The sequence below is a fragment of the Gymnogyps californianus genome, chromosome 5, assembly GCF_018139145.2.
Source record: "Gymnogyps californianus isolate 813 chromosome 5, ASM1813914v2, whole genome shotgun sequence".
Taxonomy (NCBI): Eukaryota; Metazoa; Chordata; class Aves; order Accipitriformes; family Cathartidae; genus Gymnogyps; species Gymnogyps californianus.
The window spans coordinates 30,228,910-30,244,273 of record NC_059475.1 but is presented as its reverse complement, the minus strand read 5'-3'; the positions used below and the strand labels follow the sequence as shown (position 1 = coordinate 30,244,273).

The 15,364-nt window shown below is 40.2% G+C and overlaps 1 protein-coding gene across 1 annotated transcript in view; it reads right to left on the bottom strand.

Annotated features, from left to right (window-relative positions):
- Positions 1-15,068, bottom strand: part of GANC (glucosidase alpha, neutral C) — a 28,328-nt gene extending 13,260 nt beyond the window's left edge. Inside the window, exons 1-12 of the mRNA XM_050897361.1 lie at positions 15,040-15,068; positions 13,786-13,848; positions 12,140-12,248; positions 10,469-10,596; positions 9,753-9,935; positions 8,828-8,873; positions 7,342-7,408; positions 5,854-5,950; positions 5,088-5,268; positions 4,057-4,210; positions 2,054-2,289; positions 744-870 (exon numbers count right to left, since the gene is read on the bottom strand). Coding sequence (XP_050753318.1) covers positions 744-870; positions 2,054-2,289; positions 4,057-4,210; positions 5,088-5,268; positions 5,854-5,950; positions 7,342-7,408; positions 8,828-8,873; positions 9,753-9,935; positions 10,469-10,596; positions 12,140-12,248; positions 13,786-13,848; positions 15,040-15,068 — 1,420 coding nt within the window. The remainder of the gene's footprint in view (positions 1-743; positions 871-2,053; positions 2,290-4,056; positions 4,211-5,087; positions 5,269-5,853; positions 5,951-7,341; positions 7,409-8,827; positions 8,874-9,752; positions 9,936-10,468; positions 10,597-12,139; positions 12,249-13,785; positions 13,849-15,039) is intronic.
- Between the last annotated feature and the right edge of the window lie 296 nt (positions 15,069-15,364).

The window sequence follows — 15,364 nt, the reverse complement described above, 5'->3', positions numbered from 1 at the left end:
TCAGTACACCCCTTGCCATGTTCTGCAGACTAACACACATAGATTCTGGAGGTCAGAAGCTCAGCACCATTTAAGGATGACTGCTAGCAGTTTGAATATGTTCAGATGTGAACAGGAAGCCAGGGAGAGACAGCATCCCTGGTACTTTGAGCTGAAACAGGAAAGTGTTGCTGAGAAGCTGAATAACTACATCCTGCCATGCTACTAGAAGTTGTAATATGTCCTTGATTTTTCCCATATTCATTCCTTTGTCAGAACTGTGGGCTTTCTGTCTGTAAAGAAGGGGGACAACCTCCTTTGCCTCCCCGCAATGAGATCTCCTCATGAAAAATAACATGTCAAATCACTATATTATGATTGAATCCAAGTCTTCAGTATCAGAGTTCACTTAATTTCATCCAGCCAACGTAAGCTGTGCTCACTGCAACAGACCAGACTGCATTTCTGTTACTCAAGACAACTTGGGAAGAGAGATGGCTGTTCTGATCAACAAATCCAACTTTTGCAGTTCTAGGCACTGGGACTATCTGCAGATCCAACAGACATAACAGAGGAAGTTGTACAGCTGAGGCAATTAGAACATGACTGTACCAAAGAAACCAAAAGTATTTGAAATTCTGAATATTCACAAAAAATGCAAGGAATGTAAGAATTTAATTCCACTTCCATGGATACCAATTAAACTATTCTGCAAAATTCTTAAAATAAACAGCTTGAAATGTAGAGACAGAATGGTTTTTTACCTGGCCAACAGATGCCCTCAAAATCTTGCCCATTTCTGTCTTTCACGAAATATCCCTTGTCTTTTGCCTGTGAATACAGGGTATACGTGGGATCAACCTTAATGTGGGGATCTACAATGACAACAAGCTGCCAGGATAAGAAAATAAAATGCATCATTAGCATGAACTGTACTGAATAAAACAGTAAGAGTTCACTTTTGATAAAGGGCAGATAATGATTTCACTTCAGGTAAAGAAGGTAGCTGTGTCACTAATTTTAGAAAGCAGTTACCAGTTCTTGTATATACTGTGCTAGGCTTATGTATAATAGCTGAATTTACAAGGAGGGCATGAATTCATGCTTACCCCTCTGAAATAAGGGCCAAAGAACATTGTTTCAGATAAAAGCAAGTACCCCAACCCCTAAAAACGTTATGTTTAATTCACTGCTATATTCTGTGAATGGGAAAATATCTGACTTCCATGTTCATGTCTCTGCTTAAAATCATTTGCCTTAAGACATTTAAATATATCTTAGTTTGTATAGCATACAACAGCAACAGAAGTTTCTAATTTTTTTAAACATCCACGTATTGTATTTTGCAGTTACTTTCTGCTGCCATTAACCGCCTTGCTGTAAAGCTGAGAAAGTACTACTGCTCCAACTAAGATTATAAAACTTGAATGCTATTTCAACAGTACCCTGTTCATTGACCTTTGGCAAAGATCAAGCATTAAGCAATTCTACAACTTTCAGTTATTAACTGTGTACATTTTAATACCTCTATAATTCCAAGGAAAATATTTTAGCTGTAAAAGCAAAACTAAAGACTAACTAAGCTAACAGACTGCACATCATGCCAGGACTTCATCAGAAGGAAAAAACATTTAGTTTATGGTAAGTAATCGTATCAACATAAAGGACAAATCCCAGTTAGTATAAGCAGAAAATAAAAAGTATTATCAATACAAAGAAAAACTGAAGCAAGGATAGCAACTACCAAAGGTGAAACCTCATGTTAAGTACAAAAATTTTCTACTGTGCCGATCAAGAACAGCACTGGGCTGCTTCTGTAAGATGGAGCTTCACATGGGTCAAACTTAGCCTGATGGTCAGGGTACAGAACAAACTACGAAATAATAAAACAGCACAAGAAGCTGAATTAAACAAGATAGCTTGCGCACTGGAAGCATAACCAGACCACAACACAGTCTAATTTACTCTATTGTAGTCAAACTGTTTCCAGTATCTGAAGTACCTTGGTTATAGCTAGACTGGGTAGCTTCACACTACAAAGAAATATTTTCTTTCTTCCTGCTATATTATTTACCTTGCGTTTTTTCTTCCTGAGATGTTCTTGCATCTTTCTGGGGTTCTGGAATTTCTTTTTGTCCCAAGTAAAATACCTCTTGCCATCTGTGTGCTCTATGTCCAGCCATATCACATCATAAGGAATGTCATGTTCATCAAAGCCAGCATCTACTGCCTTGACATCTTGCTCATCCTCATAATTCCACCGGCACTGATGGTAGCCCAGAGAAAAAAGCGGGGGCAGGGCTTGAGTGCCTAGGAAGAGTATATGAATGACGATAACACTGTTAATGCCCTTCAGGATTTTATCTAGAGACTCTAGAAAAGTTAACATGATTAATATGTATCTGTCTGGGGCTAGGGAATGCTGGCCTAAGTTGAGTCTAGAGCATGTTCTTCATACCAAGGTGACTGAACTCTTGAAATAACAAACATTACAACGAGCTCAACAGCCAGAAAGAGCAGAGGGCTGTAATGATAATACAAGAGTGAGAAAGAACTTGCTGTTCCGTGATGCTGAAGTGTTATTCCAGTAACCAATATAATTTTATTCTTTATTTTTTTCTAATGTAAAAACATTCTAGATTAGCTTAACTGTCATTAATGCAAACAATTAAATAGATTTTAATCAGCAGAATACAATTCCTGTGACTGCTTGAACCTGAGTAGTTGTCGTGGTTTAACCCCAGTCAGCAACTAAGCACCACGCAGCTGTTTCCCCCTCCTCCTCCCAGTGGGTGAAGAGGAGGAAAAAAAAAAAAAAAAAAAAAGTAAAACTCGTGGGTTGAGATAAGAACAGTTTAATAAGTAAAGTAAAATATAATACTAACAATAGTAATAATGAAATATAATAATAATAGTAATGAAAAGGAATATAACAAAAAAAGGAAGGCGGGGGGAAAGAAAAAAAAACAGTGATGCACAATGCAATTGCTCACCACCCGCTGACCGATGCCCAGTTAGTTCCCGAGCCGCGATCCATGCCTCCCGGCCAACTCCCCCCTGTTTATATACTGGGCATGACGTTCCATGGTATGGAATACCCCTTTGGCTAGTTCAGGTCAGCTGCCCCGGCTATGCTCCCTCCCAGCTTCTTGCACACCTGCTTGCTGGCAGAGCATGGGAAACTGAAAAGTCCTTGGCTTAAGATAAGCGCTACTTAGCAACAACTAAAACATGAGCGTGTTATCAACATTATTCTCACACTAAATCCAAAACACAGCACTGTACCAGCTACTAAAAAGAAAGTTAACTCTGTCCCAGCGAAAACCAGGACAGTAGTGTAAACAGGCCCACAGGTGCTGCAGTACGAGGAGAACCACGGAACTGCAATTGTTAGGAATTTTTAAAATTAGAAAATGTGTATGTATGTATGCATATGGCAAAAGGGAGCTGGGAAACTTTCCTGAGTGTGCACTTCTGCTTGGCGAGATCCTCTTGTGATCTGGCTACTTTCCTATTCCTGTTCAGCTGAACCACATTCTCTCCATAACATCTGTGCAGCAAACAATCATTGCTAACACACTAAAGAACTACCAGGGATGTTTCTGTGCTTTTAATTCTCTTTAGTACACAAAGAATTTTGATTTCATAAAATGTTAGTCTTCTTGCCTCCATTTTTTTAGTCTCTTCCTGAGCCTCTTGCTTCTTTCCTTTCCCATATCTGCATGCCATCTCTGCTCCCTTCCCTAATGGATGCGCTGGACAGTTCCTATCTTCTTTCTCTACTCTCCAGGATACATTACTCCATAACTTCAGTCTTTTCTCATTATGAGCTGACCTGTCTTGATGGTGACTGGCAGTTCTAGCCCCCTGACCAGCTGCAGATGCTAGGGAAAACAAGGATGGAGGCCCGTCTTCACAAAGCACCAGCCTTTGCTCTACAAACTGCAGTCTGGGAACAACTGGCCTCCTGCGCACAATGGGCTAGGTAAATATTAACCCACTCTTGGGTACAGCATGTTGCTCAGAGAATCTCCCAGGTAAATGTGCCATACTGACCCCCATTATGTGAGTTAATACCTGTCAGTTGTGCAAACTGCTTGAAGATATCAAATGCAGTGGGTCCCATCAGCAGGAAAACATCAATGATCCCGCTTTCTGACATCCAGCGCACATCAGTTAGAGGCACTGCTCTCTGCTTAGCAGTCTCTGCAGCAGATCCTGATGGTATGTGCTTTGAAGGAAACCAAGGTAAAAGTGAGTATCTCCATCAAACTTCTGTTCAATGAAGGAGCAAGATGGAAACCCACAAAATTCACTAACACATACCCGGCAGGTATTAGGAATACACACTGAATGTTTCTTATATATCCTTCACAAATCCTTTACCTTGCATACTGCTTATACAAAATAGTAATAGTTAATGAGGAAAAATGGGTAATGAGGGGCAAACTAATTAAAGCTTTTCTGCAATTAAAGACTACGCATTTTCTGCAGGATCTTTGAGTAATATCTATAACTATACCCTAAGTAATAAAGAAAATTAATAATTTTAACCACATAATGAAGTGCTGGAATAAAGCAAGATTTTTTTTCTCACTGTTTCAATTTTAACAGAATTCATATGTTTGTGTTTCAAGAGTTGAGTGAGTTCATTTCCTGAACATTTTGTCTTTCTTAAAGGTCAATTACATTCCACAGAAGAATGAGCCTGCTAAACAGAAATGTGTGGCAATTCCGAGAATTTAAAAACTCAGAAAAATTCCTTAAATCCAAGAGATCATCAAGATTTTTGTCCATCCTGTTTTCTGCCTGCTACATCCACCTGTTTAGTTTTTTCTGCTCCAACTTTACATATTTCCTCTCTGCCTTCTCCTGTAGACCTGTTAAGATACAAGTTCTATAAACTGACTCTTGAAAGGAGTCATCTCCTTGTTCTTTTCAGTGGTTTAATACAACAAATTTAGCAGTAGGGACGACAGGAGGAAGAAACTGACAATTTTTCATTAGGGAGCAAAAGATACATCTCCAATAATGTTATGTTCCTGTTGGCCCTGCCCTGGAGTATTTTCTTTCATTATTAAATTCTGAGGAAAGTGAGCAACTCTCACCTCAGCTACTGCCTTTGTACTAATATCCACCAGCGTTTCTGAAGAGTTCAGCCAGAAGATCCCTGAAGTTCTGTTAGGCTTGTGCGCTAAGAGAAGGGGCACTGAACCATAAATGCCTATTTTGTCATGTATCTTGTGGCCGAAGATATCCAAATTATAAAGCCGGTAGGCATCACCATCACTAGGACAAACAAACAGATGTGTTTGTTATGTGTAAGCATCCTGCACTAGGCCAATTTTAGCTCTATCGTCATTCCACTAAACTCAGTGAACACTCAGTGAACACTCTGTATTATGGTCTTTTGTTTAGCATCCAGAGCTGAAATGTGGACAGCCTAGATTACTGCTTCTTTGCTTTGGTCCTAGCTATCTGAATCAAACAACATTTTTGCTGCCAGTGAGACTACTGTTCATTTGCTCTAAGTCCTAAAATATGAATTCTGAACTCTCCCATCCTCCCATGGAGTTGCTCTTTTAAGAATTCCGCTTAGACATGACCAATGCTGCAATTCAGAAAAAAACTGCATGGAAAATTGAGAGAGAACAGAAGGGGTCATTCATGAAATTGCAGAGTGGAAAGTGAAAGCAGAACAACTTACTCCACGTGGACAGGAGCTATGATTCAGTTTGCTGTATCATTAAACTAAAATATATGCTATATAATATACATATCTCAAGCTGTTGTCTGCATTAAATTATTAAGACAATGTTATAGCTCTCCTCTACAAAAATGATACTGCTTTCACTAGCAATCTGCCACCTTTACCTGGTGTTTTTGAGAAGAAGTGCTTCTGTGTGTTGTGGTATTCCATAAACATGGTCAAATCCATGTAAAGAGAAGTCCATGCCTACAGAACTTGGACCTGTGGGAATAACATTAAAAGAGAAGACCACTGAGTTCCATTCTCAGGCTTAGCTGAAAGCAACAGAGCAGAGCAACCTAACTGAAAAAAAAAATATTAAAAAGCAGGTTTTAATAATTAGCGCTTTCATACTTGCTTTCAACTTCACTTTCATTGTTACTTCTGTACTATAGAGGTAATGTTTTAAACAGATTTTATTGTATTTATTCTGATTTTGATTTGCTTAAGAAGATAAAATGAATCACTAATAGAAAAAAAAATACATGTAATAGTGGGTCACTTCTTTATTCTGTAGTGAAACTGCTTGAAATTATCTCCTGTTTCTATCCCAGTACCTACAAGCCAAGCTTTGCAGCACAGTGGTACAGCAAAGTGGACTTTAAAGTCAGAGTTGTCTGTTTTCTACTGCTCTTCAGCCTCAGCCAGGGGAGTAGCATGCACAAGAGCCTCTGCCAGTGACACCATCTTGTCACATTACTGAATCCAGAGCAACTTTTGGCAGGTGACCAGAGATCCTGTAGACTGACAAGCAGTGGCTTCAGGATCAAAACCTGACCATATGGACTTTATTCCTCCCACACAGAGAAACAGAAAAACGTGATGCTGGCCTAATACATCAGATACAGCATGAACAAGGGCAACAGCTTCCTGCCGCTCTGTGTCTTGGCTGTGAACTGAAGAAGCTCCTGTCACCAAAAGGAAGCTCTTTCAGACTTCCCTCTCCCTATTGCAGCTGCTGTGTAATACTGGTTGCTATAAAAGTCTGCATGATAGTGGTAATGGACAAAGCTAACCAACTCAATTAATGTAGAATACAACTGGACAGACAGCAGATGGTCATAAATTTTGGTAATTAATAATTTAAATTGTATTTGAGCTACTGACCTACATGTTTCTATAACCTTCTTCTTATCCTTTAAGATGGTTCAGTATTTCCTTTTGTAGTCCACCACTTAAAAAGAGTTTCTCTGTGACAATTATTAATGCTTAGCTATCATGATTTCTGGTATGTTGTGAGAATAAACTACAAGTGAAATCATGTTATGTGCTGATACTAAAAAAGAAAAAAAAAGAAAATAAAAAGGAAATAATGCATTATATACCAGTCAGCCAACACGATAGCGTTATGCTGTGTCAGAAATGGCACACAGTGAGCTGATGAAATGGGTCACATTTAATGTGTTCCCTCCTGAACAGAAATCTAATTAATATTTCCAGTACTTTTGTCAAATTTGTTACCCATCACTGATATCTGATAGACAAGTTAAAAGAAGGAGTGAGCGAAACATTGATAAACATTAAGCAGCTAAACAGAAAGCAGATAGAAATGTGAATGAACACAGGTATTTACAAAGCACTAAAGCTGTTTTCAGAACTAGACTGAGACTTACCATGAGCTTTGATGTCTAAGAAACTGCCAAATTTCTCTTGCCAGAGACCTAGATCCTCTTGTTTCTCCTGCATAAACAGAAATAGCTAAGCCTAGCAAATGCAACTGCTCACACCATGTACTTCTAAGAAAAATATGCTTATTCACGAGATTTGTAAGTTAACTGCTTTTTTGTCAAATATGGTTAATATAAATAAATCCAAAACACAATTCAGATCCTGCTGCAGGAATTTACACTGAAGAACTGACGTGCTATTAGAGCACATGTGCACTCTGCTACAGCATAAAAGTAATACCTGAGGTCTTGGATAGAATCACAGAACGATAGAATAGCCCAGGTTGGAAGGGACCTCAAAAGATCATCTGGTCCAACCTTTCGTGGGAAAGGGAGCCTAGATGAGATTATCTAGCACCCTGTCCAATTGCATCTTGAAAACCTCCAGTGATGGGGACTCTACCACATCCCTGGGGAGGTTGTTCCAGTGAATGATTGTTCTCACTGTAAAAATTGTCTTTCTTCTGGATGTTAAACATGATTATGAAATGCAAAGATTGCATGGATGGAACCAAACAGGAAAACTTATACAAACAGAAACCAAACCACTCCCCTAAACAGTAAGGGTCAGACAACGAAAGAACTCTCCAGACTCTATGGGTTCCTGTGTGTGTAACTGATACTTTTAGCCTCCTTCAAATTTTGAGCCTTGTGCCCTGCCATTCATTGTCCCAGAATTTCCACTTTTTGCAGTGTCTTTCCTGGTTTTCTTTTGTACATTCATCCCAGAATAAGCGGACGTGGCCTCTTGCAGCTGTGTGACTCCCCTAAAGCAAGCACACTCCCTGGCAGAACTCAGAGTTCAGACACAAGTATGCTGAAGGCAGCATAGCTCCTGCCACTTATAACAGGATGGTGGAGTAAACAGCCGTCTGCTCTACAGGAGGCTAAAATTATATCATGGACATAACTCAGCCTCCTGAGAAAACTGGTATGTGCCTTTATGCACTGCCAGGACCTGGTCTTTTTTCAGAGAGAATCTTACTTCTCTATTAAGCATGAATGTATGTGGAGGCATATTTCTGGACTGTTATAAAACAGATCTCGTTCTTTTGAAATTCTCTTTGCAATGAACAGGGAATTTGAAAATGACAAAATATCACCACAAAACTCCTTTTTACACATCTACTCCAAATCAAATGAGAGAACAAAAAAGAAAGAAATTCTAAATAAAAAGACCACGGAAAAAAAAAATTTTTTTGAGCTAGATCTACCTGACTGATGCCTTCTACAGCCCTGGTAAAACACATAAACCTTTATTCAACTATGAATTTGCAAAATATCTCAATATGAAATATCAGGTCCTTTTTGAATTTCACTGGAAAGTGGTTAGACTATGTTTGTAAACATAGTACCAGAAAAAATGAACATGTGATTCTAATTCTCTTTTCTACAAAATATTCATGCTGGAATTGCAGTAAGCATGGGTTACCTTAGAGGAATCACTTGCTGCCTCCTCATTTTCTGCTGTAGGTTTTCTAGTGAAAACAAATACATACAAATAATCAGTTTATTATTAATGTAACGAAGGATTTCAAACAGAAAATTCATATAGCATTATGCACTGCCTGGTACATTATATAAGAGTTTTGGTGCCTGACTGTTCTGAAAATTGATGTCATAGTTGAGAGCTCTAACTGGCAAATAATTTTACTATTCCATGTCTTAAAATAACCCTCACTCCATATTTGAGTTAGGTTGACTTCTTGGCCTTTCACATTTATTTCTATCTGCATCAGCGTTTTAGCCGCCCAGAAGACCCTCACTTCTTTGTTATTCTCTGTTAAGGGCTCTCTGTTAATTACAATTTTTTAATTAATGCCCTCTAGGAGAGATGCTTGCTATGCTCTTTTTCTAGTCATGACATGTCCTGCACTGTGCTTTCTCACCCTTCCAGCACTTTGCAGTGGGATTGACCTGTAAAATCTTGCAGCTATATGGCACGTTGCAAGTTGAACATAACTTAGTTCAAGAGCTTATATGGTGAATAAAACTTACCTAAAGAGTAAATTTAGTCATAAAAGGAGACGAAACTAATAACCTCATCATATTACCATCACTCATTCCCAAGAAAGACAAGGGGTACCAGGATACTTTAGTGTTTTACAGAATTGGCCATTAAATGAGGTTAGCATTTTGCACATGGCTGCTGCAAGGGATTAAAACAGTCTGCAGTTAATTGATCTAGAATTTCTTTGTTAAAACTTCACCATTGTACTTACTGGTATGAAGTAAAAGACAAGACAGATTTCAATGCATAAGAGCTTCTATCACAGAAATTGCAATTGCATAGAATTGTTTCTCTTCAGCTATAGCACAATCAGTACATACTACAATGCGATAGACAGACACTGTACCTATCACTGGGAGGCGGTTGTAGGTGCTCAAAATATAACAACCCATTGGAATTCATGCTCAGAACAGTCTCACCCTTGGACTGTAGCTCAACCTGGAAGGGGTTTGCTGTGACTTGAAGTTTGTAGTCCTCATTAACACTTGACAGCACCAAAATACCTGCCTCCTCCTGGCATATGAAGAGTCTGGCAAATGAAAACCAACAACAGCTTTATATGAATCAGCAGCATGTGAAATCCACTGTAACTAAGTAACGACATGAAACAAAAGATGGGCTGAAAATACCCACATACATTATAAAAACCTCAAGGCTAATGTTAAGGCAGAGAATGCCAGAAACACATGTTGTGTTCAGGGTTCACTGCACAGTGCAACAGGTGGCTACAGAACTGCCATGAAAACTATCCAGTTTACATTCCTTTCACATTAACAGGTAATGCCTTAGGTAAAAATGATGCATCATAACAAGTAGGCGATTTTCTGATTGGGTCAAATAGCCTCAAGTTTCTTATGTATATGACAAAACTTTCTCCTATGTATTTAACATGAATTTTTGAAAGTAAATTAACCACATGCATTTTTATTTTCTCTTCCTGTAACAACTTTGTATTGTAGAGAGACAACTGTAGTGTAGCACAAATGAGGAAGAAGGGAAAACACTCTTGTAAATGAAGCTGTATAAGTTACTAAGGTGCTAAATCATCTTCCCATCACTTACCTCTGGGTGGTAGGTTCCTTTATAAGAACATCAGGAACTTTGTATCTTGCTCTGAGAGGAGATGCCTCATCAATTTTAAGCCTGAAAATATTGCCCTCAATTTCACAAATTTCTACTTGTAGAAGAACCTGGGAGCAAACAAACAGATAAACTGGTAGCGATAAAAAATACCAACTTACTTTTCAATGCAACATCACCAAATGCTTACTGTCTGGAAAAAAACATGCCTGCTTTCTGATTTAATGTTCTTTAGCATTGCTGAGCAACAATCATCATCCATATGAATTCACACCAGCTAACTCTACTTCTACCCTTTGAAGAAGCAACTCTTTTTAAGTGGCCTCTCTATCTTCAAGTCTCTCATGTCTAGCATTTTGCAGGTCTCCCCACAAGCAGCACGGAAAACAGGGGTAGGGTAGTGTACACTAATCTTGAAGTTTGGACAATTTCACTACTGTGCTGTCAATGTAAGAGTGGGATACTACTGAGATGCGGGCTTTTTGCAAAAACGTCAGTGCTCTGCGTTCACTAGTATTCACAGAGGTGCTGACACTGATGAACCATGTCAGAAAGACACCTAGAGAAAATGCATAATACTGCCCTACCTACTGTAATTTGCTATTTTAGAGTTCAGGGAACTGGGAAGTCACTCTGTTCTAGCTCATACAAAATAACTCATTTTTCTTCTGTGGAGGATCCCTACACCACAAGTCAGATTTTTTTCTGTTTTTTCCTTTCTTAATCTCTCCTCCCGTGAGACACAAAACTGGCTGAAGAATTTTGGCCTGGTATCTTTTCCCTCTACTGGAAGTCGATCAGCCCTGCTCTCTTCAAAGCCATGAAAGAATGAAAGAGCCATAATACCAGAGGGAGAATAGGCAAGACAGAAAAGATTCATTTGGAGTTCCAGATCCTGCTTCCTAGGAAATATTTTACATTATGCCATGTTTGTATAGACCCCCAAATAGTCTAGGAAGCCACAGAGCCTTCAGTCTTTCATCTACCTTAAAATCTAGACAAAAAATAGGCTCCTTTCTCTGTGCTGACTGCAAAGAAGTTCAGGACTAACAAGAGAGGCAGAAAATACATTTATGCAGAGTATCTACATAGTGTAATGCTTAGAGCATGGAAGAGAGCTGTAGTTCCAAACCCCCATAATCTGAGAACGGGTTAGGTTGCCTGAGTGAATGTGCTAGCTGCTACGCTGTTAGAGAAACAGAAGACACCCCTCTTCCTGGCTGTCTTCTTAAATGTGAAGACTTCTTTTTCCCAAAAAACTGCCTTTGAGCAAACACAGGAATACAAAGGTATGGTTAAGAGGTGCTGGAACATAGGTCTTCTTATTCCATTACAGAAAAAGAATTTACTATTTTGGAATAGTGGAGAAAACTCTGAATTAAAAACATTTTTTTCAGATAAAAAGAGTTCTATTCAGATTTCTCATAAAGTCGTTAAAGATTTTTTTTAAGTTCCTTAAAATACTTGTTCTCCTTGCAGTCTCAAGCTGTCAAATAAATACTGACCGGTAAGGACATCTTTAGGCTGATACTTTGCATTATATCTTAAATATCTATCACTGAAGAATCTCAAAACCTGCAAATATTATCAGACTTGTTGATAATACTCACTGCTCTTTTTGTACACGCCCTCTTATGCTAGGTCGGATCTCACCTTATTCTCCTCATGAATAATTTGGAATTTGACATTCTCATCACTTAATGTGACTGAATCCAACAATGCTCGATACAAGGATTTTCCAGGATACAGAAGTTTCTGACGCCTGTCAAGACAGAAAATTATTTTTAGTCTCCCTAATTCTTGTGGCTCATATCACACAGAGGGACATAATATTGTTAGAAATGTTAACTTAATAATTTTTTCTTGATTTTTTTCAAATACAGTTATTATCAGCCCTTCAAGTCAAGGGGAAAAAGAAGGAATATAGTTCTGAGCACACATACATATTTATGAATTAGATGTTGGAGGGGTTTGGTCACCCATCACCACGCTATAGGTTTTTTTTAAACAACAATAGTCTTAATTCAAGTGTCCAACTAAATTCTCAGTTGTCCAGTTACATTATTCTTCTTGCCATGACCCCAGAAATTTCAGCTCGATAATCTGTTCTTCATTTTCTGTCATATACCCCTGCTTGGTCTGCAGCCCCCCGGTGAACAGCTTCTACATTCTGCGGTGATGATGCAGTATATGTCTGTAATTTGTAACCTCCTGAATATGCACTGAGGAAATTGTTTTTCAACAAACCTGCTGACTAGAGAGTTTTGACTACAGCTTTTGGCCCTGATGATGTTTTTAGGACAGAGACCCTGAAACAGAGGCTCTTTCAACTGTTTGTAGAATGCTCCTTGCTGAACCCAGGTTTTATGAACTATTTGAAGACAAGTGTCTCGGAGGCTACCTTAAAGGGAAGCTTCTTCATTAGTAAACTGACTTTGTTTCCTTGCAAACAGATATTGCACAAATCAGATAAAGGATTTCTTTTAAAAGCAGAGCAAAGACAGGATCTGATGCTTGCCAATGTGTGGCAACCTCCTGCTGAGAAATTAGATGTGTTACGTTAAAATGGCGACAGGCTACAAAGGGCTGGTGTGAAAAGAGGAAGGAGTCCTGCTCTCACTGGCAAAATGTTATTTGGGGTTTTCTGAACATAATTTCCTGCAGAACAGAAAGTAATATCTGAAACTGTAACCCAGTATGTCAGTGACTAATTGGTATAACAGGGCAATCATCCCTTTCAGTCAGGCAGCACGGGATAGAAGACAATGGAAGATGGGAGGAAAAAAAGGTGGAGGAGAGGTATCTCAGAAATGGGATGAGAAGGATCACTTAGCTTAAGGTTAGCTTTAAGAGACTAATGAGCTAGAATTTAGATTTGATGCTGAATTCTGGCCAAGGTACTTGTTCAACAGTACTGTAATCATGTATGCTATTGTCACAGACTAATGGTTTCTATTGAGAATTCTGTTGTTTTGAACTATGGGTATTCAAGAAATATCCACATCAAGAAAACAACCTGTGTATTGTACCCATAGTTAAAATATTGCTGGGGCTTTGTCAGATGAGAGGACTGACTCTTTTGAATTTTAACAGAAGAGGTTTTGGATGTAAGATTCCACCTTGTAAAATATGCTGATTATTGCTTGCTGACAGGTGAGTGAAACGCTCACTTGGAAAGATAAATCCTGAAAGTAGCAGACTTGCTGTGATTAAAAAACAATGTGTAACTACTTCCTGTATCTTTTAATACTACTAGTTTTAAAAAAAACCAAACCCTGCACTACAATTCTTCTCTTTACCTGTAAAACGCAATCTGGTTGCATTCCTTAAAGGTGCTTTTGTCTGCAGCCTCATCTTGGACGCTAGAAAGAGCAGATAAAGAAAATGTTTAAACGTGTTCACCAAGCACCTGCTGAATGATCAGATGATGGGGGTCCTCCTCAAGAGGGGTAAGGATTAAAGAGTGTAGACAACTGTGGTGACATAAAATGTGTTGGACTTCAAACTACTGTGTTTGGATATGGGAAGAATTTCTTATGGGAAGAATTTCTTACACATTTAGTTCCATGCTAAACCATTTCCTTTTAAACTTTGATAATTTTGGCAAACAATTGAATCTGTGACTAACAGAGCTCAATTTCAGCACGAGTGAATTCTTGGGGCTTTGCGTTTTGAAGCCAGATCTCTCTCTGCAGTCCTTACAGTTAAATATCATGTTCCAGTAACAAGAATGGAAAAGAGGCAGGATTGGCAGAAAAGGAGAAACCCTGCACCCTTCTCTTCTACCTGCAGTGAGACTGATGAGGGAGGGAGGCTTCTGATGGCCCTGCTGACAGCTCTATGTTATCTGTAGGCTTGAGGTAACTTTTAGATCTTTTAGAAAACAGTAAATTTTTGGCTTGCCTGAAAAAATGGACTGCCAGTAGTGTCTATCATCAAAATACTTCCCAGAATATGCTGAGTTCAGACACACATGGAAGAGAATGTTATTAGTACTGGCAGACAAAGAGCTGATGCTTATAAAATACTTATTAATTATATACATGCCACATATAAAATGCAGATGGCAGCCATGAAGACTTGGTCACAATTACTGTGACCTAAATATTAATAGACCTGGATTATTATTAGAGACCTCACAGTAACCATAAATTTAGGCCATTTAACCCTTCCCATTTTTGCCTGAAGATACACATGCACTTTCGGGTTTTCGCACCAGGTCTGTGGGACTCTGTTGCCGTATTTAACACCCTTCAACCTGACTACCTTCCAGCGGTGCAGCCTGCACCCGAACTATCCTGCGCGTTGTGAAACCTGCTCTCTGCGCCCCCTCTCCGCGGGCAGGTACGCGGGAAGGTCTTGTCCTGTCAGGGGCGGCGGGGAGAGCACCTCCACGGTCCCCGCACGGCTGCCCCTCATCCCCGGCTGACTCTGGGCCCTTGCTAGGGCCAGGCCCGCACCCTGCCGCTCCCTGCGGAAAGCTGTGGAGCCACCCCGGCAACACCGGGAGCGAGGAGACGGCCGGCCAAGGACCCGCTACCGGGCAGCGTTACCTGACTTCCCCAGGCGTCACTGCCTCCATGGCGGAGCTGGCCGGCGGGAAGAAGGGGTGACCTCCCGCGGGCGGCGGCAGGGCCCGGGGGTGCTCCCCAGAGGGAGGGTGGACAGCCGGGGGCGCTCCTCCCGTAACGGCCTCGCGTCACTCGCCGCAGGTGCCGGAGGCCCCGGCGCGGCGCTGCCACCGGTGCAGCCGGCGGCCCCCGACCGCGGCCGGGCCGGCGATTGGCACCCGGGGGCGGTGACAGCCCGAGCCCAGCCGGGGAGCGGCTCCGCCCCCGCCAGCCAACGACAGCCGCGTCCCCCCGCGGGGAGCGGAAG